General features: G+C 49.8%; 2 protein-coding genes across 2 annotated transcripts; one reads left to right on the forward strand and one right to left on the reverse strand.

The window, feature by feature from the left end:
* Positions 1 to 12,929: 12,929 nt before the first annotated feature.
* LOC311163366 (feather keratin Cos1-2-like) lies at positions 12,930 to 13,238 on the reverse strand (the record flags this gene model as incomplete). The annotated part of the gene is made up of 1 exon (XM_084222196.1): positions 12,930 to 13,238. The coding sequence occupies one exon, from the start codon at positions 13,236 to 13,238 to the stop codon at positions 12,930 to 12,932; it is 309 nt and encodes a 102-aa protein (XP_084078322.1).
* A 3,828-nt stretch (positions 13,239 to 17,066) lies between these two features.
* Positions 17,067 to 17,375, forward strand: LOC311163365 (feather keratin Cos1-1/Cos1-3/Cos2-1-like; the record flags this gene model as incomplete). The annotated part of the gene is made up of 1 exon (XM_084222195.1): positions 17,067 to 17,375. One exon carries the CDS (start codon positions 17,067 to 17,069, stop codon positions 17,373 to 17,375), a length of 309 nt encoding a protein of 102 aa, XP_084078321.1.
* Positions 17,376 to 17,748: the final 373 nt, after the last annotated feature.

Raw genomic sequence — 17,748 nt, forward strand, 5'->3', positions numbered from 1 at the left:
CTCAGCCCTGTGCTTTTCATCACCCACATAAATGACTGGAATGCAGGACTGGAAGGGAAACTAAGCAAGTTCATGGATGATACAAAACTGGGAGGAGCTGTCAACTCCCTCAAAGGCAGGGACAACCTGCAGAGAAACCTGGACAAATTAAAGAGCTCGGCAATCACCAACCACATGAAGCTCAATAAGGACAAATGCTGGATTCTGCACCTGGAATGGGGCAACCCTGGATGTACAGACTGGGGAACAAGAGCCTGGAAAGCAGTGTCATGGAAAGGGACCTGGGGGTGCTGGTTGATGGCTAGTTGGATATGAGTCAGCAGTGCCCTGGCAGCCAGGAAGGCCAAGAGTGTCCTGGGGGGCGTCAGGCCCAACATTGCCAGCTGGGCAAGGAAGGGGATTATCAGCACTGTCAGAACCTCACCCTGAGTTCTGGATGCAGGTGTGGGCATCACAATTTAAAAGGAGGCATTAAGCTATTTGAGAGTGTCCAAAGGAGGCCACAAGGGTTGGGAATAGCCTTGAAGGGAAGCTTTATGAGAAGCATCTGAGGTCACTTGGTCTGTTCAGCCTGGGGAGGAAGAGATTGAGGTCAGACCTCATTTCAGTCTACAACTTCCTTGTGAGGGGAAGAAGAGGAGAAGGCACTGATCTCTGCTCTGTGGTGACAGGACTAGAAAGAATAGGCTGAAGTTGTGTCAGAAGAAGTTTATGCTGGATATTAAAAAAACATTCTTTGTCCAAAGGGTGGTTGGGTACTGGACTAGGTTCCCCAGGACAGTGGGCACAGCACCAAGCCTGACAGAGTTCAACAAAAGTTTAAATAACATTCTCAGGCACATAGGGTGACTTTTGGCAGCGTCCTGTGCAGGGCTAAGAGTTGGACTCGATGATGCTTGTGGGTCTTATCCAACTCAGCATACTCTGTGGTTCTGTGAAAGAATGAAGCGTGGCCTCTGCTGTGGACATGTGGAGATGATGGTGACTGGGCTGGAGCATTCTGGAGAGGAGCAAGGCCCCAGACATGGGCTCCGCACACTTCTTTCTGGAAGAGAAGGAGGAGCAGAATTTGTCTTGGTTCATCGTTAGGCAGAACAACATAAAATTGAGGAGCTGAGTCATTCCTTGGCAAGAGGGCCACCAAAGACCCCCAAAGCAGTGATCCAGACTGACATAATTTGCTTTAGCTACACTTGTCCAGCATGTCACATGAGTCCTCTGCCCCAGCTGATGTGTTTCGATCCAGAATTGCTTGGGCATCTCATCTTGTCACAAAAAAAAAAAAAAAAAAAAAGATGTTCACTGGGAAATGTGCCTGAAATAAAGAATAAAACAGGAAATAAAACCACAGCTATTCTGGAAGCCAAGCCACAGCCCATAGCATTAAATGGTATGTTTTGCATTTCAAATGTGATATTTTGTATTTAAGATGAGTCTGACAGAAAATAACTCAGGGCCTGGGCAGTGGCTGCATAGGAGCTGGTAGCTCTCTGGGGCCTGGCAGGATGAGGCCAATGAGCCCTCATACATCTCTGCAGAGCCTCCACCTCCTGGCCAGCATGTTCTTTGACTCACTCCTGATGTGGTGCTCCTCATATATCCTTATATTTTTCTTACTCCCTGTCCTCTTTCCAAGTGCCCCTCGTGCCCCAAGACATGTCCTGCACATAGCAGTGCCAGATTTGCACCCCTTGCTGCCAGCCTTGTGGACCCACCCCACCCCTCCCCACTAGCCCCCACCTCACTGGCCTCAACAGCTGCAGTGAGTGATGGGGTTTTGAGAAAAGCTCAGGAGACCAAATGAAGACTTTTTATTTAAAAAGAAAACAAACACAAAAACCCCAGACCTTTTTCATAGAAACAGACGAAGAGGCTCAGGTGAGTCTCTGATTGGTTCCTGCCAGTCCTTGGTGCTGTGCAGAGCACAGAGAGAGGAGAATGGACAAGTGTTCCCTGCACAGCACACAGCAAATACTTTCCTGTTCTAGGATGCACAGGGAAACCAGTTCCAAAGCAAGGTTCCAAGGTTTTTTCGACCACCCTTCTCAAGCCGCTGACATTGACTCCTTCTGGAGGAATGTAATGGCCTGAAGGTCCCAGGGTGCACCAAGGAAATAGTGCTCCAAAAGAAGAGCTTACCTTTCCCCAAGCTCAGGCTTGCACTAACATATCCCCTCCATGCCCTGGGTTGTTGCACAGCTGAGGAAGCTCCCTACATCAGAGTGTCTTGCAGAGCACAGAGGTACAAGGCAGTGTCAGAGAGTTCCACTTCCTCCAGCTGCAGGACACTGGATTTGCCCGTGGTGTTCAGATATGTGGTGATTCGGCTGCTGGGCCTGGGGCCAGTACCTGACTGAGACCAGCTGTGGGGCTTGGCCTTTCCTCAGCTGGTACCATAACAGGCACTAAATTTATTGGTCTGGTAGGCACAAATAGAATGAAAGGTTCTCTTCTCTTCTCTTCTCTTCTCTTCTCTTCTCTTCTCTTCTCTTCTCTTCTCTTCTCTTCTCTTCTCTTCTCTTCTCTTCTCTTCTCTTCTCTTCTCTTCTCTTCTCTTCTCTTCTCTTCTCTTCATAGCTGGGGAACAGTGATATGCCCAATGGCTCTTGTTAAGTGGTTCATTCTGTTGTACCCCCATGCTCTCCCTGAGTTGGTTTACTCCTGGGTTTTACCTTCCCTCAAAGCTGTCCCTCTTGCCATTCCCCACCCCTTGTTCTGGCTCTTTCCCTGCCTGTCAAGGCAACCCAGCCCCTTATTCCCAAACCTTGCCCGCCACTCTTACCTTGGGCCAACCCCAGACTGCGACACCCCTTTGGAATTCCCGTAAACTTTGAAGCCCCATTGGCCCATGTGACTTACCCTCTCCTCCCACATACTCTGATTGGTTCCAATCTGTTGATGTAATCCCATCACTCCTCCCCTGATAGTGCTCCATTGGTTGTTCATTTGTACCCACCCCTGATTTGTAACTGTATAAAACCCAAGCACAGCAGTACTTGAGGTTGTTTTTTCTGGATCTCTTAGCTTGGAATAAACTATTCCCTGTTGGAACCTCAAGACCAGAGAGCCTTCTCTGTTGCCTGATCCCTACTGTGGCTGTGACATTCTGCACCATAGAGTAAAGAGCTCTTTAGGTTCAGTTGCAGATAAAATCCAAACTTTAGTTGTTTCCCACCCATCGTGTGGCGCTAGAATTTCTCCAGAGGTAGCCCAGGCTCCAGTGGCTGCATCGCTAGACTACGTAAGGGAGTGGAGGAGAAGGAACAGATGAAGCTGTTGGCTGGAGCCAGGAATTCTTGTTTCCCTTCACAACTGTTGCCTGATGTGTTCCTGATAGCCTTTAGCTGCTGAGTAGCCAGGGGAGACTTTGTCACCTCAAAGGAAAAGGGCTGGAAGAAAGATCCACTGCAGGGAATTCCATTCTCTGCTTCCTCCAACTATTTTCTCTGAGTGGAGGGGAAGATTTTTCAAGAGAACAAGGAAGGACTTAGAGGCCCAGGCTTGGATGCAAAATGACTTTATTTAGTATAAAGAAAAAAAGGAGGTGGCTCACAGAGAGCATCAGATGCAGACGCTAGGATGCAGTAAAGCTCCTGCAGAGTGTGCATCTGCTTGCCCAAAAGAGGGAGGGAGGGTCACATGTCCCCAGAGGAGACATGGACAGCAAAGAAAAGAGGAAAAAAAGGTAGAAGAAGGGAACAATGGCTTGATGCTGTAAAGACAATGTTCCAAATCTTCATCTACTGCCCAGATCTGTCTTCTGAGGTCTTGGAAGCTCTTGCCTAAAGACTTTGCCAGCAGATTTAGCAGGGACGGCACCTGCTGCCACCAAAGCAGTTGGTGATGGAGGAGATGTCAAAGCCCCCAGAGCTGATGGGCACTCCCTGAGAGCTGAGGATGCTGCCAACAGCAGCAGAGGTGGAGGATCCCACGGCGGTGTTCTGTGGGAAGGAGCTGAGGATGGGGCCGGGCAGGGTCACCAGCACAGCAGGCGGCTCAATGACAACGTGGGAGCTCTGGCACTGCCTGACACAGCACTCATTGCAGCTGTTGGCCAGCGGGCAGGGGCCACAGGGCTGGCAGCAAGGGTCACAGGGCTTGCAGCAGGACATGGCTCAAGGTCACAGGTGCACCTAGGATGGAAGACAGGGAGAGGGACAAAGTGAGGATAAATGAGAACCAGCACTACCACCAAACACCCTGCAGCCAAGGCACCTCCTGGCCCACATTGCAGTGCCCAGCTCAAAGCCCAGGAGCCACCTCAGCCAAGTCCCAGCCCGTCTCTGTCTGCACAAGACCTTCTCTCCCCTGCCCTCTCCCAGCAGAAGCAATTCTCAGCATTGGGCTCTTTTACTCCATCTCAGCTGAGACCTCCAGCCAGGCAAGAACTCCTCTTGAAGCAGCAGCAGCAGGAGGAGAAGAGGTTTCCCACTCACCTGATTCTTGAACAGGAGGAGGTGAGAGAAGTGGATGAGAGAGCAGACACTTGGGCTGCCTTTTATAGCAGTCTTGCCCTGCCTCAGGCCCAGAGGCACCTTTGTGGAAGTCATAATTTTCTGACCAGCTCATGTCAAATGTGCGCCATTCCAGGTAATGGTATGAGCTGTGTCCTGGTTTCCTGTACTGCTGCCTTTTCATTTCCTGGCTTCTGCCACGTGCTTGTCTATGTAAGGATCTTATTCTGTAAGTGCTGGGATGAGAGTCTCAAGGATTTCTGAGGTAGAAGTCTCAGATCAAGGTCTGTTGGCATTCCTCGTGGGTATGTGATGTTCACTTGGGTCATTTCTGAGTGGTTTGGTTTTGTCCAAGTTGTCAGGAAATGGGCACCTCTTCTGTGCGTCTTGCCCACACACCCAAGGACTGCCACGTGAGGGGACATGACAAAGCTTCCTCCCCTCTGCTCTTTCTTAGCACTTGTTTTCCAACTCTTTGCTTTTCTTTGACACAAACAATGGGGTGGGAGCAGCTGCTGGATCAGGATCAGAGGACTTGGATTAAGCAATGGCTTTCCTGGGTGCAGGTGGGCCAGTCAGCAGAACCACCTGGGTGAAGATGAGCACAAACCCAATGTACACGTGACCAGGGCTTGCAGAAAACAATGGTTTTCCTGGTGACAAGGAAAGTCTCCATCAGCTTTGATGCAGCAATGGAGGACTGCCAGATCTTTGCAAAGGAAACACGGTAAGGAAGAACAATTGCAGTAAGGTCTGCAGGTACTGATTGCTCCATGCAGGGCCATTTTTCACCAGGGTTAGCAGATACGTGGAGAAGAAAAGGTTCATTGTATATGTGGTAATTCCTGATTGCACTGACCTTTTGATAGTCTCATTCTTAATTGTCTAATTCAAATGCCCAAGACTCATGATAGCTGCAAAGTCACAGAATCATGAAAATGCCTTCAAGATCAACAAGTCCAACCATAAATCTAACACTGCCCTCTCTACCACTAACCCATGCTCCCATGTGCCACATCTACACTTCTTTGAAATCACCTCCAGGAGTGGTGACTCAACCACCTCCCTCAACAGTGTGTTCCAATGCTTGATATGAATTTTTCCCTAATATCCAATCTAAAGCTCCCCTGGTGCAACTTGAGGCCAATTCCTGCTGTCTTGTTACTTGGGAGCAGAGACTGACACCCACCTCACTACAGCCTCCTTTCAGGTAGTGTTAAAGTGATAAACTTTCCCCCTGGCCTCCTTTTCTCCAGACCAAATAAATCCAGTTCTCTCTAAAAGATAGCTCATAGGTGGAGCTTTTATCACATGTCACTGGGAAGAGGAGAGAACACATTTTTTCTGACTCCTCTTAGTACAGCACTAGGGTCAAACCCTCCCAGCAGAAGCCCACCTGAGTATAACACTGATCACAGAGTAATGAAGGAAGCAAAAGAAAAAATGTCTCATGTCACATGCAGATCTTGGTCATGTGTACAAGAAGCATGAGAGCAGGGTTGATTTCTGGCCACCAGAGGAGTCCAGGGGAATTACACAAGTACAAATCACCTGGATGCCACTGGCCCTTAATCTAAACCTTCTTTGTCCACTGATGTCTTTCTGCCCTGAAATTCTTGATGCTGTCATCCTTTGAGAAATGACCCTTCATATAGGAAAGCACGTGGCAGAAGCCAGGAAATGGAAAAGCCACAGTGCAGGAAACTGGGACACAGCCCCTACCATTAGCTGGGATGGTGCACATTTGACATGAACTGGTCAGAAAATTATGACTTCCACTTAAGATGCCTCTGGGCCTGAGGCAGGGCAGGACTGCTATAAAAGGCAGCCCAAGTCTCTGCTCTCTCATCCACTTCTCTCACCTCCTCCTCTTCAGGAATCAGGTGAGTGCAAAGCCTCTTCTCCTCTTCCTGCTTCAAGAGCAGCACTTGTCTGGCTGGAGGTCTCAGCTGAGAGGGGCTGTCATAGTGCAGGGCTGGGAGCTGCTTGTGCTGGGAGAGGGCAGGGGAGGGAAGGTCTTGTGCAGACAGAGAGGCTGGGACTTGGCTGAGGTGGCTCCTGGGCTTTGAGCTGGGCACTGCAATGTGGGCCAGGAGGTGCCTTGGCTGCAGGCTGTTTGGTGGTAGTGCTGGTTCTCATTTATCCTCACTTTGTCCCTCTCCCTGTCTTCCATCCTAGGTGCACCTGTGACCTTGAGCCATGTCCTGCTGCCAGCCCTGCAACCCCTGCGGCCAGTCCTGTGGCCCCTGCCCGCTGGCCAGCAGCTGCAATGAGTGCTGTGTCAGGCAGTGCCAGAGCTCCCACGTTGTCATTGAGCCGCCTGCTGTGCTGGTGACCCTGCCCGGCCCCATCCTCAGCTCCTTCCCACAGAACACCGCCGTGGGATCCTCCACCTCTGCTGCTGTGGGCAACATCCTCAGCTGTGGCGGAGTGCCCATCAGCTCTGGGGGCTTTGACATCTCCTGCATCACCAACTGCTTTGGTGGCAGCAGGTGCCGTCCCTGCTAAAGCTGCTGACAAAGTCCTCAGCCAAGAACCTCCAAGACCTCAGAACATGGTTCTGGGTAGAACATGATTCTGGGCAGGAGATAGAGCTTCTGGACATTCTATTTACAGCTTTAGGATGATTTCTTTCTCCTACTATTCCATCTTCTTTCTGTGCTGTCCATGTGTCCCCAGGCCAGCCCAGGGGACCTGTTTGCCTCTCTTCCTCTTTTGGGCAGGCAGATGGACACCCTGCACGAGCTCCACTGGATCTTAGTGGCTGCTTCTGGTGCTCTCTGTGAGCCATGTCCTTTCTTTTACACTCAATAAAGTACTTTTGCATCCAAGCCTTTGCCTCTTAGTCATTCTTCATTTTCTGGCAAACCTTCCATATTACTTAGGGAAAATGGTGGAGGAAGAGGGTTCAACTCCCTTGAAGCTGACAAAATCATAGCTGGCTACTCAACAGCCAAAGTTCATCAGGAAGAGCATGGCTCCAAAGTTTGCAAAAGTTGTGTTGGGAAACAGCAGTGTTTGGGGACAGCCTATAACCTCACTTCTTCCTTCTCGTCCCCTCCATTACCTGGTCTGCAGTCCATGGCCTGCACACAGGAGTGTTGGTAGATGAGATACACTCCCTCAGCACAGGCAGGACTCAGCTGGTAACCCAGACATGCAGGGCTAAGGTAACTCACAATTTTCCTATCAGCCATACTCAGGCTAGTGCAGTGGTAAATGAATTTCAGCTGAATTTGTGGAAATGTCTCATGGCTTTATTATTAATTTGTAATATTTCTTACCTGTGTGAATGTATGTAATTTGTGTTTTTCCTGGATGAGGCCTTTGATGAAACCAGTGCCCACTGCTGTCCTTTGGTTGACAGTCCATGCTCACTTTGTGACCTCATTCCTGTGTTTGTACTGCACTGTGCTGTGCTTTTCTCCAGGAGAAAAAACAAGGATGTTTGTTGCAAAAATTGGTTGCCTACCTCTGTATGGCGTCTTCTCCAGCCACAGCCTGTTTCTCATAGTGCCTTCTTGCCAACAGTCCTTGGTTGGGTCCCTGGCTGTTACTGGTGTTTGAGACACATCCTCTGGGCTTCTGCACCACCTGTAGCTCAAACATCCATATGGACTTGGACTGAAGAAGGAGAAGTAGAGAAAGAGAGAAACGGAGAAAGCTACATAAGCGATCTCTGAATTTGGGGGTTAATTTCTTTATAATCCCCCACATTTTAATATACAATCTGATTATGAAAATAAAAGACAGAAAAGTTAACATCAGAAGGACAGTCACAGCATACAACATTTTATTAAGAGCTTCAGTTGCTCTTGGTGATCATCTAAATAAAATGTCCCAACAGTTGTGTTCCCTGTCCTTCTTTGGTTGCTCCATCACCCTGTGGATTTTTCTACATCAGGATGAATGGTAATCAATTTTCTGTCCCTTTTCTCGAGCTTCCTTCAATAGCATTTTTCACATCCAAGTGAAGTTAATTCAGTAGGAATAGGCTGCTGCTCTAAAGTCAATGCATAATTAAATCATAACAATTGGTAAGATATAAGAGGAGCTAAATAACTGAAATCACATCCAGTAATGTCAACAAAGTTACAAGCACAAATATTAGGGTACTTGTATGTACAATAATGTTGTCTGCAAATACAGACTCACATGGGGTTCTCACACAAGCATATCCATTCCATCAGGCCCATCTCCATTGGGATTTAATCCTGACACAATGATTTTGTATATGGTATATACTGAAGCACCATGCACTGTTACAACAAAAACTGTGGCTTACGATTAGAGAGGTCATAAAGGAAAATTAAGAGTTGCTACTATTATCTAGTTGCCAGGAGTGAAATTCCCTTTTGTATTATCCCAGCTTACCTTTTGAATGCCACCTTCCTCTGTAATTGCTGCTCCAGTAAATTGCACCCACAGGAGAGAAGTGGGTGTAGTGCAGAATGCATATGGTTACCATATTGATTAACATAAACAAAAGAAGCCAGGGTTTCAACCTGTGGGTTGAGCTTGTTGTTGTGTTGACCAAATTTGGTTCCTGCTGGCAATGATTGCTCCTACAAAGATGATAAGCAGTTCTTTGATAAGTAACTCAATCTTCAGTGGGATGTGCTGGCACAATTCCCAGTAATGTTCCTGGAAAGATAAAAGAGTACAAGTCTCAGCAGAGCTGGCTTAGACAGGTTACCCCTTAATTGCTCAAGGTGTATAACAGCTTGAAGTAATGACAAAAGTACCTTCTCCCACTCAGAGTACCGCTGTTCTTTCTCTTAAAAAGCAGTTGAGTTGAATAATAAAAATGACTTTATTACAAATAACACACTTGGCATGGAAATAGGTGTAAATTATCTTCCACTGTAAAAACAGGGTAGTGCACCATTGTTGGAGGTTAGGATTTTTCCATTTTTTTTTCTTTCTCCTAGGGAATTTTTCTCCCATTTGTTGCCTAAGATATAGGAACAATGATACTTCGTAGAGAAAAGATGTGGCTGGGATGGGGAGGAGGGGGAAGGGTGCAGTTGGCGGCAGTCCCTTAGCTGGGGAGTGAGCTTGGTGGCTAGGGAGGTTTTCTCTTAGGAAGTGCAGAGACACTATGGGACTTGGCTGGGGGTCAGGGCCTGAGCTCAGCCTTCTCTCACTTTCTCTCTTGGGGGATCAGAGGGGAGACGGTTGTGGTCTTTGTGCTGGACTGCTGCTGTGGGGAGAATCTGATGCCACTGCAGAGTTTTGTCCTTCACTGCTTCTCCTTACCATGGGTGAATCTCTGCTCACAACAGCGGCTGTTGCACTGGGACATTTCCTACACTGATCTCACTGGAAGGGACCCTCACCATCTGCTTGGGTTCCTCAGGAAAAGCCTGGGACCCCAGTGTGCTCCCTGTCTCTGGAAGTTGCATCTCCTGGCTGCTTGCAGGAGTCCTGATGCCGCTGCCATCCCCAGGACATCACATGGGAGACCTGAGAACCTGCCTCCCCACCTTCTCTCTCCTTTTGGGCTGCCCAGATCAGCTGTTTTCTGCCCCTGCTCTGGTGATTTTTGCCACATTTTAATTCTACACCCCATCTCCGCCTGGACATCCGCTGCTCCTGCCATGGCTTCAGGGTTTTTTGCAACACTTTGTTTGCCTCCAAAAGCCTGCTCACCTCTGTTGTTCCAGCTTGCCACTCGGAGGTTCCTCCTACAGCACATTTCACCACCCGCAGGGGCACTGAGACCGGCTGCTCCCCGTCAGTTTTGCCAAGGGAGCCGCCTCCCCTCTCCTCCACCGCCTCAGCCGCCATCGCCTCATGAGGGAGCCGAGCTCGCGCCACAGCGCCCCCTGCTGGCGCGGGGCAATCACCGCACCCGCCCTGCCCGGCCGGGAGCCAGCAGCGCCCCTGCTGGCTGTGCCCGGAACTGCAGCAAAGGGAGAGCCCGGGACCGGGTGTGCGCTTCTGTTGGGTGCTGCTGCTGGTGTTGTTGTTGGTTTGCCTTGTTATATATGTTCTAGTAAAGAACTGCTGTTCCTTTTCCCACATCTTTGTCTGACAACCCTGTAATTTCAAAGTTATAATAATTTGGAGGGAAGGGTGTAATATTTTCCATTCCCTGAAGGTTCTTGCCTCCCTTGGCAGACGCCTGTCTTTTAAACAGAGACAATTGTCATTATATGGTAGACTGAAAGAGAAGCAAGAGAGACACATTAAATGAGAGGGAGGGAGGGAGGGAGGGAGGGAGGGAGGGAGGGAGGGAGGGAGGGAGGGAGGGAGGGAGGGAGGGAGGGAGGGAGGGAGGGAGGAAGGAAGGAAGGAAGGAAGGAAGGAAGGAAGGAAGGAAGGAAGGAAGGAAGGAAGGAAGGAAGGAAGGAAGGAAGGAAGGAAGGAAGGAAGGAAGGAAGGAAGGAAGGAAGGAAGGAAGGAAGGAAGGAAGGAAGGAAGGAAGGAAGGAAGGAAGGAAGGAAGGAAGGAAGGAAGGAAGGAAGGAAGGAAGGAAGGAAGGAAGGGAGGGAGGGAGGGAGGGAGGGAGGGAGGGAGGGAGGGAGGGAGGAAGGAGGGAAGGAGGGAGGGAAGGAGGGAAGGAGGGAAGGAAGGAGGGAAGGAAGGAGGGAAGGAAGGTGGGAAGAAGGAAGGAAGGAAGACAGGTCATCAGTCCTGGCTCGAGCATTGATTCAACTGATGGAGTATCCAGGCAGAACAAAGCCATTTGTCTCAGAACAGTGCTGTCCTGCCTCCACATGGCCCCTTGTCCAGCCACATCCCATTTGTTCTCACAGCTTCTTAGCAAGAACCCTAAGGTGGCTGCACAGCCATCAGGCTTTGGCTTTGAGACATGCACAGGAATCCCTCTTCTTCTGTGCTCCTACTTCAGTGCTCAGTGAGATGGACACAGATGGTGTCTGTGCCATGGCAGGAAAAGCATGGGGGGAGCCAAACAAGATCCATGGGGGCATTGTATGCCTGAGCTGTTACTTTGAGCCCAGCTGTGCCTTCAGGAGTTTCTGAAGATGCTGGGAGAAAAAACAGAATGTGACTGGAGAAGGGGCCACGCAAAGGTAGAACAGCACTTTCCTGGAACAACCAACCTTGCTGTAGTTCCTGAATAGAAGCAAAACATGGGAAAATACAAGGAGATTAATGAGGCCACCAAGTGCACATGGGCTGTAGGGGAGGTATCAAGGTCACCAAAGACCCCTGAAACTTGTGACCCGTTTCCAGAAAAGTCTGAAAGAACAGACTGTGTATGAACACTCATTTGCATACAAAGCAAGAAACCTATAATTGGGGCAGACAAACCTATCCATGAAAAGATATCCCCCCAAATCTGGGCACTGCCCTCAGGACCTTGGACATCCAATGGACTGGACTAGCACAGGTGGATGGATGCTGGTACCAGAACTGACATCTCACCCATTGGGTGGATGCTGGTACCAGGACTTTTTTTTCTCTCTGGTTCTCTCTTTATCTCTATCTTTCCCTCCATTTCTTTATGTCTGTCTCTCATTAATTAATCTCTCCCTCTTTAATTTATCTCTTCTTTTTCACCAAGCTACTTAATCAAAAACCCACTGCCATGTGCTTATATAGTGGGCCTGGGACTGCTATAACATGCCAAGATCCACACTAACTGTGTGATTTACTAATAAGACATTCTTTTTTTTATGCAGACCCTCTGACTTTTGCCATTCCTTTTGACTGTGAGCATTTATGAATTTTGAGTGCTTTCTACACCATAAGGGTGGGACCCCATGGCCTATGTAACTTGATTGGCAGATGCTGATCCCATCTTCTGCATCACCTCAGCCCTGCATGTCTGGATAGCATCTGGGTCCTGCCAGGTGCTGAAGGACTCTTTGAGGTACCTGTCTCATCTGTCTTTGACCACACGTGCTGCTCATGGGCCCTAGACTGGGTAATACAGGGGAGGAGAAGGAAGAGATGAGCCGTGGGCTGGTCTCACAGACATTGCTGTTTCCCTTCCCCTTTCCTGTCACCCTTTGGAGCTATCTTTTCTCTGTTGGCCATTGGCTGTGGAATAGCCAGGGATTTTCTTCATCAACTCCAATGGAAAAAGCAGAAAGAAAAATCCACTACAGGGAGACTGACGCTCTGCCCATCCACCTTCTACCCTGAGCAGACTGGAACAGTTGCCACAGAAAGAAGGACAACATAGAGGCAAAGGCTTGGATGCAAAACAACTTTAATGAATGTAAGGTAGAAACAGAGGTGGCTCACAGACAGCACCAGGAGCAGCCACTAAGATGCAGTGGAGTTCCTTCAGGGTGTGCATCTGCCTGCCCGAAAGAGGGAGGGAGGGCAACACGTCCCCATAGGCTGGCCTGAGGAGACATGGAGAGCAAGGGAAAGACAAAAAAAAAGTTGAAGGGAGCAAAGGCTCAGACACGAGATACCATGTCTTAAAGCTCTATCTCCTGCCCAGATCCAGCTTCTGAGGTCTTGGAGATTCTTGCCTAAAGACTTTAGGCAGCTTTAGCAGGGACGGCACCTGCTGCCACCATAGCAGTTGGTGATGCAGGAGAGGTCAAAGCCACCAGAGTTGATGGGCACTCCGCCACAGCTGAGGATGTTGCCAACAGCAGCAGAGGTGGAGGATCCCACGGCGGTGTTCTGTGGGAAGGAGCTGAGGATGGGGCCAGGCAGGGTCACCACCACGGGCGAGGGCTGGATGGCCACGTGGGAGTCCTGGCACTGCCTGACACAGCACTCATTGCAGCTGTTGGCCAGAGGAGTGGGGCCACAGGACTGGCCACAGGGGTTGCAGGGCTGGCAGCAGGACATGGCTTGAGGTCACAGGTACACCTAGGATGGAAGGAAGGCAGAAGCAGAATGTGAGGACACATGAGAACCAGTGCTACCACCAAACACCCTGCAGTCAAGGCACCTCCTGGCCCACATTGCAGTGCCCAGCTCAAAGCCCAGGAGCCACCTCAGCCAAGTCCCAGCCTCTCTCTGTCTGCACAAGACCTTCTCTCCTCTGCCCTCTCCCAGCACAAGCAGCTCCCAGCCCTGGGTTCCTATAGCCCCTCTCAGCTGAGACCTCCAGCCAGGCAAGGGCTGATCTGGAAGCAGGAAGAGGAGAAGAGGCTTTGCACTCACCTGATTCCTGAAGAGGAGGAGGTGAGAGAAGTGGATGAGAGAGCAGAGATTTGGGCTGCCTTTTATAGCAGTCCTGCCCTGCCTCAGGCCCAGAGACACCTTAGTGGAAACCATAATTTTCTGACCAGCTCATGTCAAATGCAAACTATCCCAGCTAATAATGGGGCTGTGTCCTGTTTTCCTGCACTGCTGCCTTTTCATTTCCTGCCTAATTCCGCGTGCTTTCCTCTATGAAGATCTCTTTCTGTAAGTGTCAAGATGAGAGCATCAATGATTTCCAAGGCACAAAGACGTCAGCACAGGCAGAAGTCTCAGATTAATTGCTATTGGCATCCCCTGTGGGCAGGTGATGTTTACCTCTGTCATTCCTGTGGTCTTGGTGGTGACAAAGTTGTCAGAAAGTGGTCACTGCTATTGTACTTCTTTCCCACGTGCCCAAGGACTCTGCTGTGAGGGGACATACTGCGTTTTCACAACACAGATCTCAGCTAATGACGTTTCCTGACCTTATTTGAATGCACATTTTTTTGTTTGTTCCATGAGGACATGTGTGAGCACACGTGTGTTAAGCCTAGGCTTGTAGCAAAATCTCTGGTCAAATTAGTGAGAAGATAATTCTAGGAGGAATTCAAAAACATGATTAACAAGGCAGTAATTTTTCACAAACAGTGTGAGTTCATGAGAGGAAAGCCCTGCTTGTCAAATCTATTTCCTTTCACAACAAGGTAACCCACCTAGCTGATGAATGGTAGCCAACTGGTGCAATCTTTTATTCAATTCTCTGAAGTTTTTGATACTATTTCTCACAGAATCCTTCTGGACAAAATATTCAGGACACAGCTAGATAAATACATTGTGTGATGGGTGAACAACTGGCTCATGGGTCAGGCACAAAGGATGACAGTGGAGGGGTCACACAGAGTGAAGAGGACCTGGAGATGATTTGAGTGCTTGGGTCTCACTATGAGCAGATGAAGCCTTGGTTCCTGGACATAGGAAGAGCCAATCACTAGCGGCTCTGAAGATCAACATGCTGCTGGCCAAGACTGGGCCAATGAGAGAGGTCAGTAATGCCTCTGTGATGACATATTTAAGAAGAAAATCAAAACAAAGTCACACAGTTTTTCTCCTCATAGGGAGGAGGAGGAGGTGACAACATGCAAGGGAAACAACATGGCAACACCAAGGTCAGCAGAGAAGGAGGGGCAGGAGGTGCTCCAGGTGCCAGAGCCAAGATTCCTCTGCAGGCTGTGGTGATGACCATGGTGAAGCAGCTGTGCCACTGCAGCCATGGGGATCCACAGGGAATGCAGAGATCCACCCACAGCCTGTGAATCCATAGGGGATGCAGAGATCCACCCGCAGCCTGTGGGGATCCCCACGGGAGGCAGAGATCCACCCACAGCCCATGGATCCATGGGGGATGCAGAGATCCACCCGCAGCCCATGGGAATCCCCACGGGAGGCAGAGATCCATCTACAGCCCATGAATCCATGGGGGATGCAGAGATCCACCCGCAGCCCATGGGGATCCACAGGGAATGCAGAGATCCACCCTCAGCTCATGGCGAAGGTGCCCTTGCCAGAGTGGGTGGATGCCTGGAGGAGGCTGTGATCCAATGGTAGAGAGAGGGGCGCTGCTTCCAGGCTGGAGCAGTCTGTCCTTGGAGAAGTGCACCCTGTGGAAAGACAGACCCATACTGCAGCAGTTTTGGGAGGACTGTCTGCCCATGGGAGGGCTCCCATTGCAGCTGGTGTGGTAGGGCTGCTGCTCATGAGAGTGGACCCATGCCGGAGAAGTTCACAGAGAATTGTCTCCCATGGAAGGGGCCCCATGGCCTCACACAGGAAGGACTCCTCTCCAGGAGCAGCAGAAGAAAATCTCAATGATGAAGTGACCCAAAAACCCCCATGCCCTATCTCCCTGTGCTGTCAGTAGGAAGGAGGGAGGGTCTGAGGGGGAAAAAAAGTGTATAAAGGGATTATTTTTCTTCTCATTATCCTCCTCTGATTACGGTAGTAATAAAGTCACTCTGAAACTTTAAGTTGAGCCTGTTTTGCCCTTGAAGTGTTTTCTCCTCATTTTTATCTCACTCATAAATGCTTTGTTATATTTTTTTCCCTCTCCACTGCCCCACTGTAGCAGGGGAGGGTGAGTGAGCGACTCTTCTGGGTGCCAAGTGTCAAACCACAACACTTGCATAGCTTGAGCATGCTTGATACCAATTCCAACTTGTGAAATATCTGAGAACTGAATATAACAACAGCAGCTGGGCCCTTTAGCCATGAGGTACATATCTGTCCCTGTGTGCTGGCCATGTACACCAGGCAACAGAACAGAGGAAAAGGAGGAGATGAAGCTGTGAACTGTTCCCAGGCACTGTTGTTTTCTGTCTCCACTACCAGTATATTTTGGATTGGTGGTCCAATCACCATTGGCTGTAGAGTAGCAGGGGATGTCTTCATCAGCTCCAGGGGAAAGGACACAAAGTAAAATCCTGCAGGCACTCCCATCCTCTTCTTCCTCTATCTATTTTCCTGAGCACACTGGAATAGTTCCTACAGGGAATATGAGGGGCAGGCACTAAGATGCAATGGAGATCCTGCAGGTTGTTCATCAGCCTCTCCTGTGGAAGGGTGGAGGGCAACATGTCCTCACTAGACTAGGCCAAGGAGATAAAGGCAACAAAAGAAAGAGAAAAGTGGAAGAAGAAAACAGCAACCTGAAGCTCTGTCATGTGCCGAAACAATGGAGACCTTGGGCATGAAGGTGAGAAACACAAGAATGGTGCCCCTTTCCTGACAACTTTGCCATAAACAAATCCACAGGCACGAAACAGGTTCACATCACCTGCCCACAGGGGATGCTGCCAGCCCTTGATCTGAGCATTGTACCTGTGCCGATGTCTTTCTGCCCTAAAGTTCTTGAACCACTCATCTTGACACTTACAGAAGTTTGCATAAAAGAAAGCACGTGGAATGCACTAGGAAATGAAAAGGCAGCAGTGCAGGAAAACAGGACACAGCCCCATTATTAGCTGGGATAGTTTGCATTTGACATGAGCTGGTCAGAAAATTATGGCTTCTACTAATGTGCCTCTGGGCCTGAGGCAAGGTAGGACTGCTATAAAAGGCAGCCCAAGTCTCTGCTCTCTCATCCACTTCTCTCACCTCCACTTCCTCAGGAATCAGGTGAGTGCAAAGCCTCTTCTCCTCTTCCTGCTTCAAGAGCAGCTCTTCCCTGGCTGGAGGTCTCAGCTGAGAGGGGCTGTCATAGTGCAGGGCTGGGAGCTGCTTGTGCTGGGAGAGGGCAGGGGAGAGAAGGTCTTGTGCAGACAGAGAGAGGCTGGGACTTGGCTGAGGTGGCTCCTGGGCTTTGAGCTGGGCACTGCAGTGTGGGCCAGGAGGTGCCTTGGCTGCAGGGTGTTTGGGTGCAGTGCTGCTTCTCACATGTCCCCACTTTTTGCTTCTCCCTGCCTTCCATCCTAGGTGTACCTGTGACCTCAAGCCATGTCCTGCTGCCAGCCCTGCAACCCCTGTGGCCAGTCCTGTGGCCCCACTCCTCTGGCCAACAGCTGCAATGAGTGCTGTGTCAGGCAGTGCCAGGACTCCCACGTCGTCATTGAGCCCTCTCCCGTGGTGGTGACCCTGCCCGGCCCCATCCTCAGCTCCTTCCCACAGAACACTGTGGTGGGATCCTCTACCTCTGCTGCTGTTGGCAGCATCCTCAGCTGTGATGGAGTGCCCATCAACTCTGGTGGCTTTGACCTCTCCTGCATCACCAACCGCTACGGTGGCAGCAGGTGCCGTCCCTGCTAAAGCTGCTGGCAGCATCCTTGGGGAAGAACCTCCATGACCTCAGCACCTGGTCTTGGTCAGGAGATAGAGCTTTGGGACATTGTAATTTGAATTTCAAGCTGTTGTCCCATTCTTCTGTCTCTTTTTGCTCTTTTCTTTGCTGTCCATGTCTCCTCAAGCCAATCTAGTGGACACCTACTGCCATCCCCTCCCTCTTTCAGGCAAGCAGAGAGACACCTCCACTGCATCTTAGTGGCTGCTCCTGGTGCCCTCTCTGAGCCACTCTGAGCATTTTTTTCTCTACACTCAATAAAGCTTTTTTGCATTTATGTTTGTGCCTCTGAGTCCTCCTTCGTTCTGTAACAACTCTTTCAACCTGCTCAGGGAAAATAGC

This window comes from Fringilla coelebs (genome assembly GCF_963513975.1).
Source record: "Fringilla coelebs genome assembly, chromosome: 27".
NCBI lineage: Eukaryota > Metazoa > Chordata > Aves > Passeriformes > Fringillidae > Fringilla > Fringilla coelebs.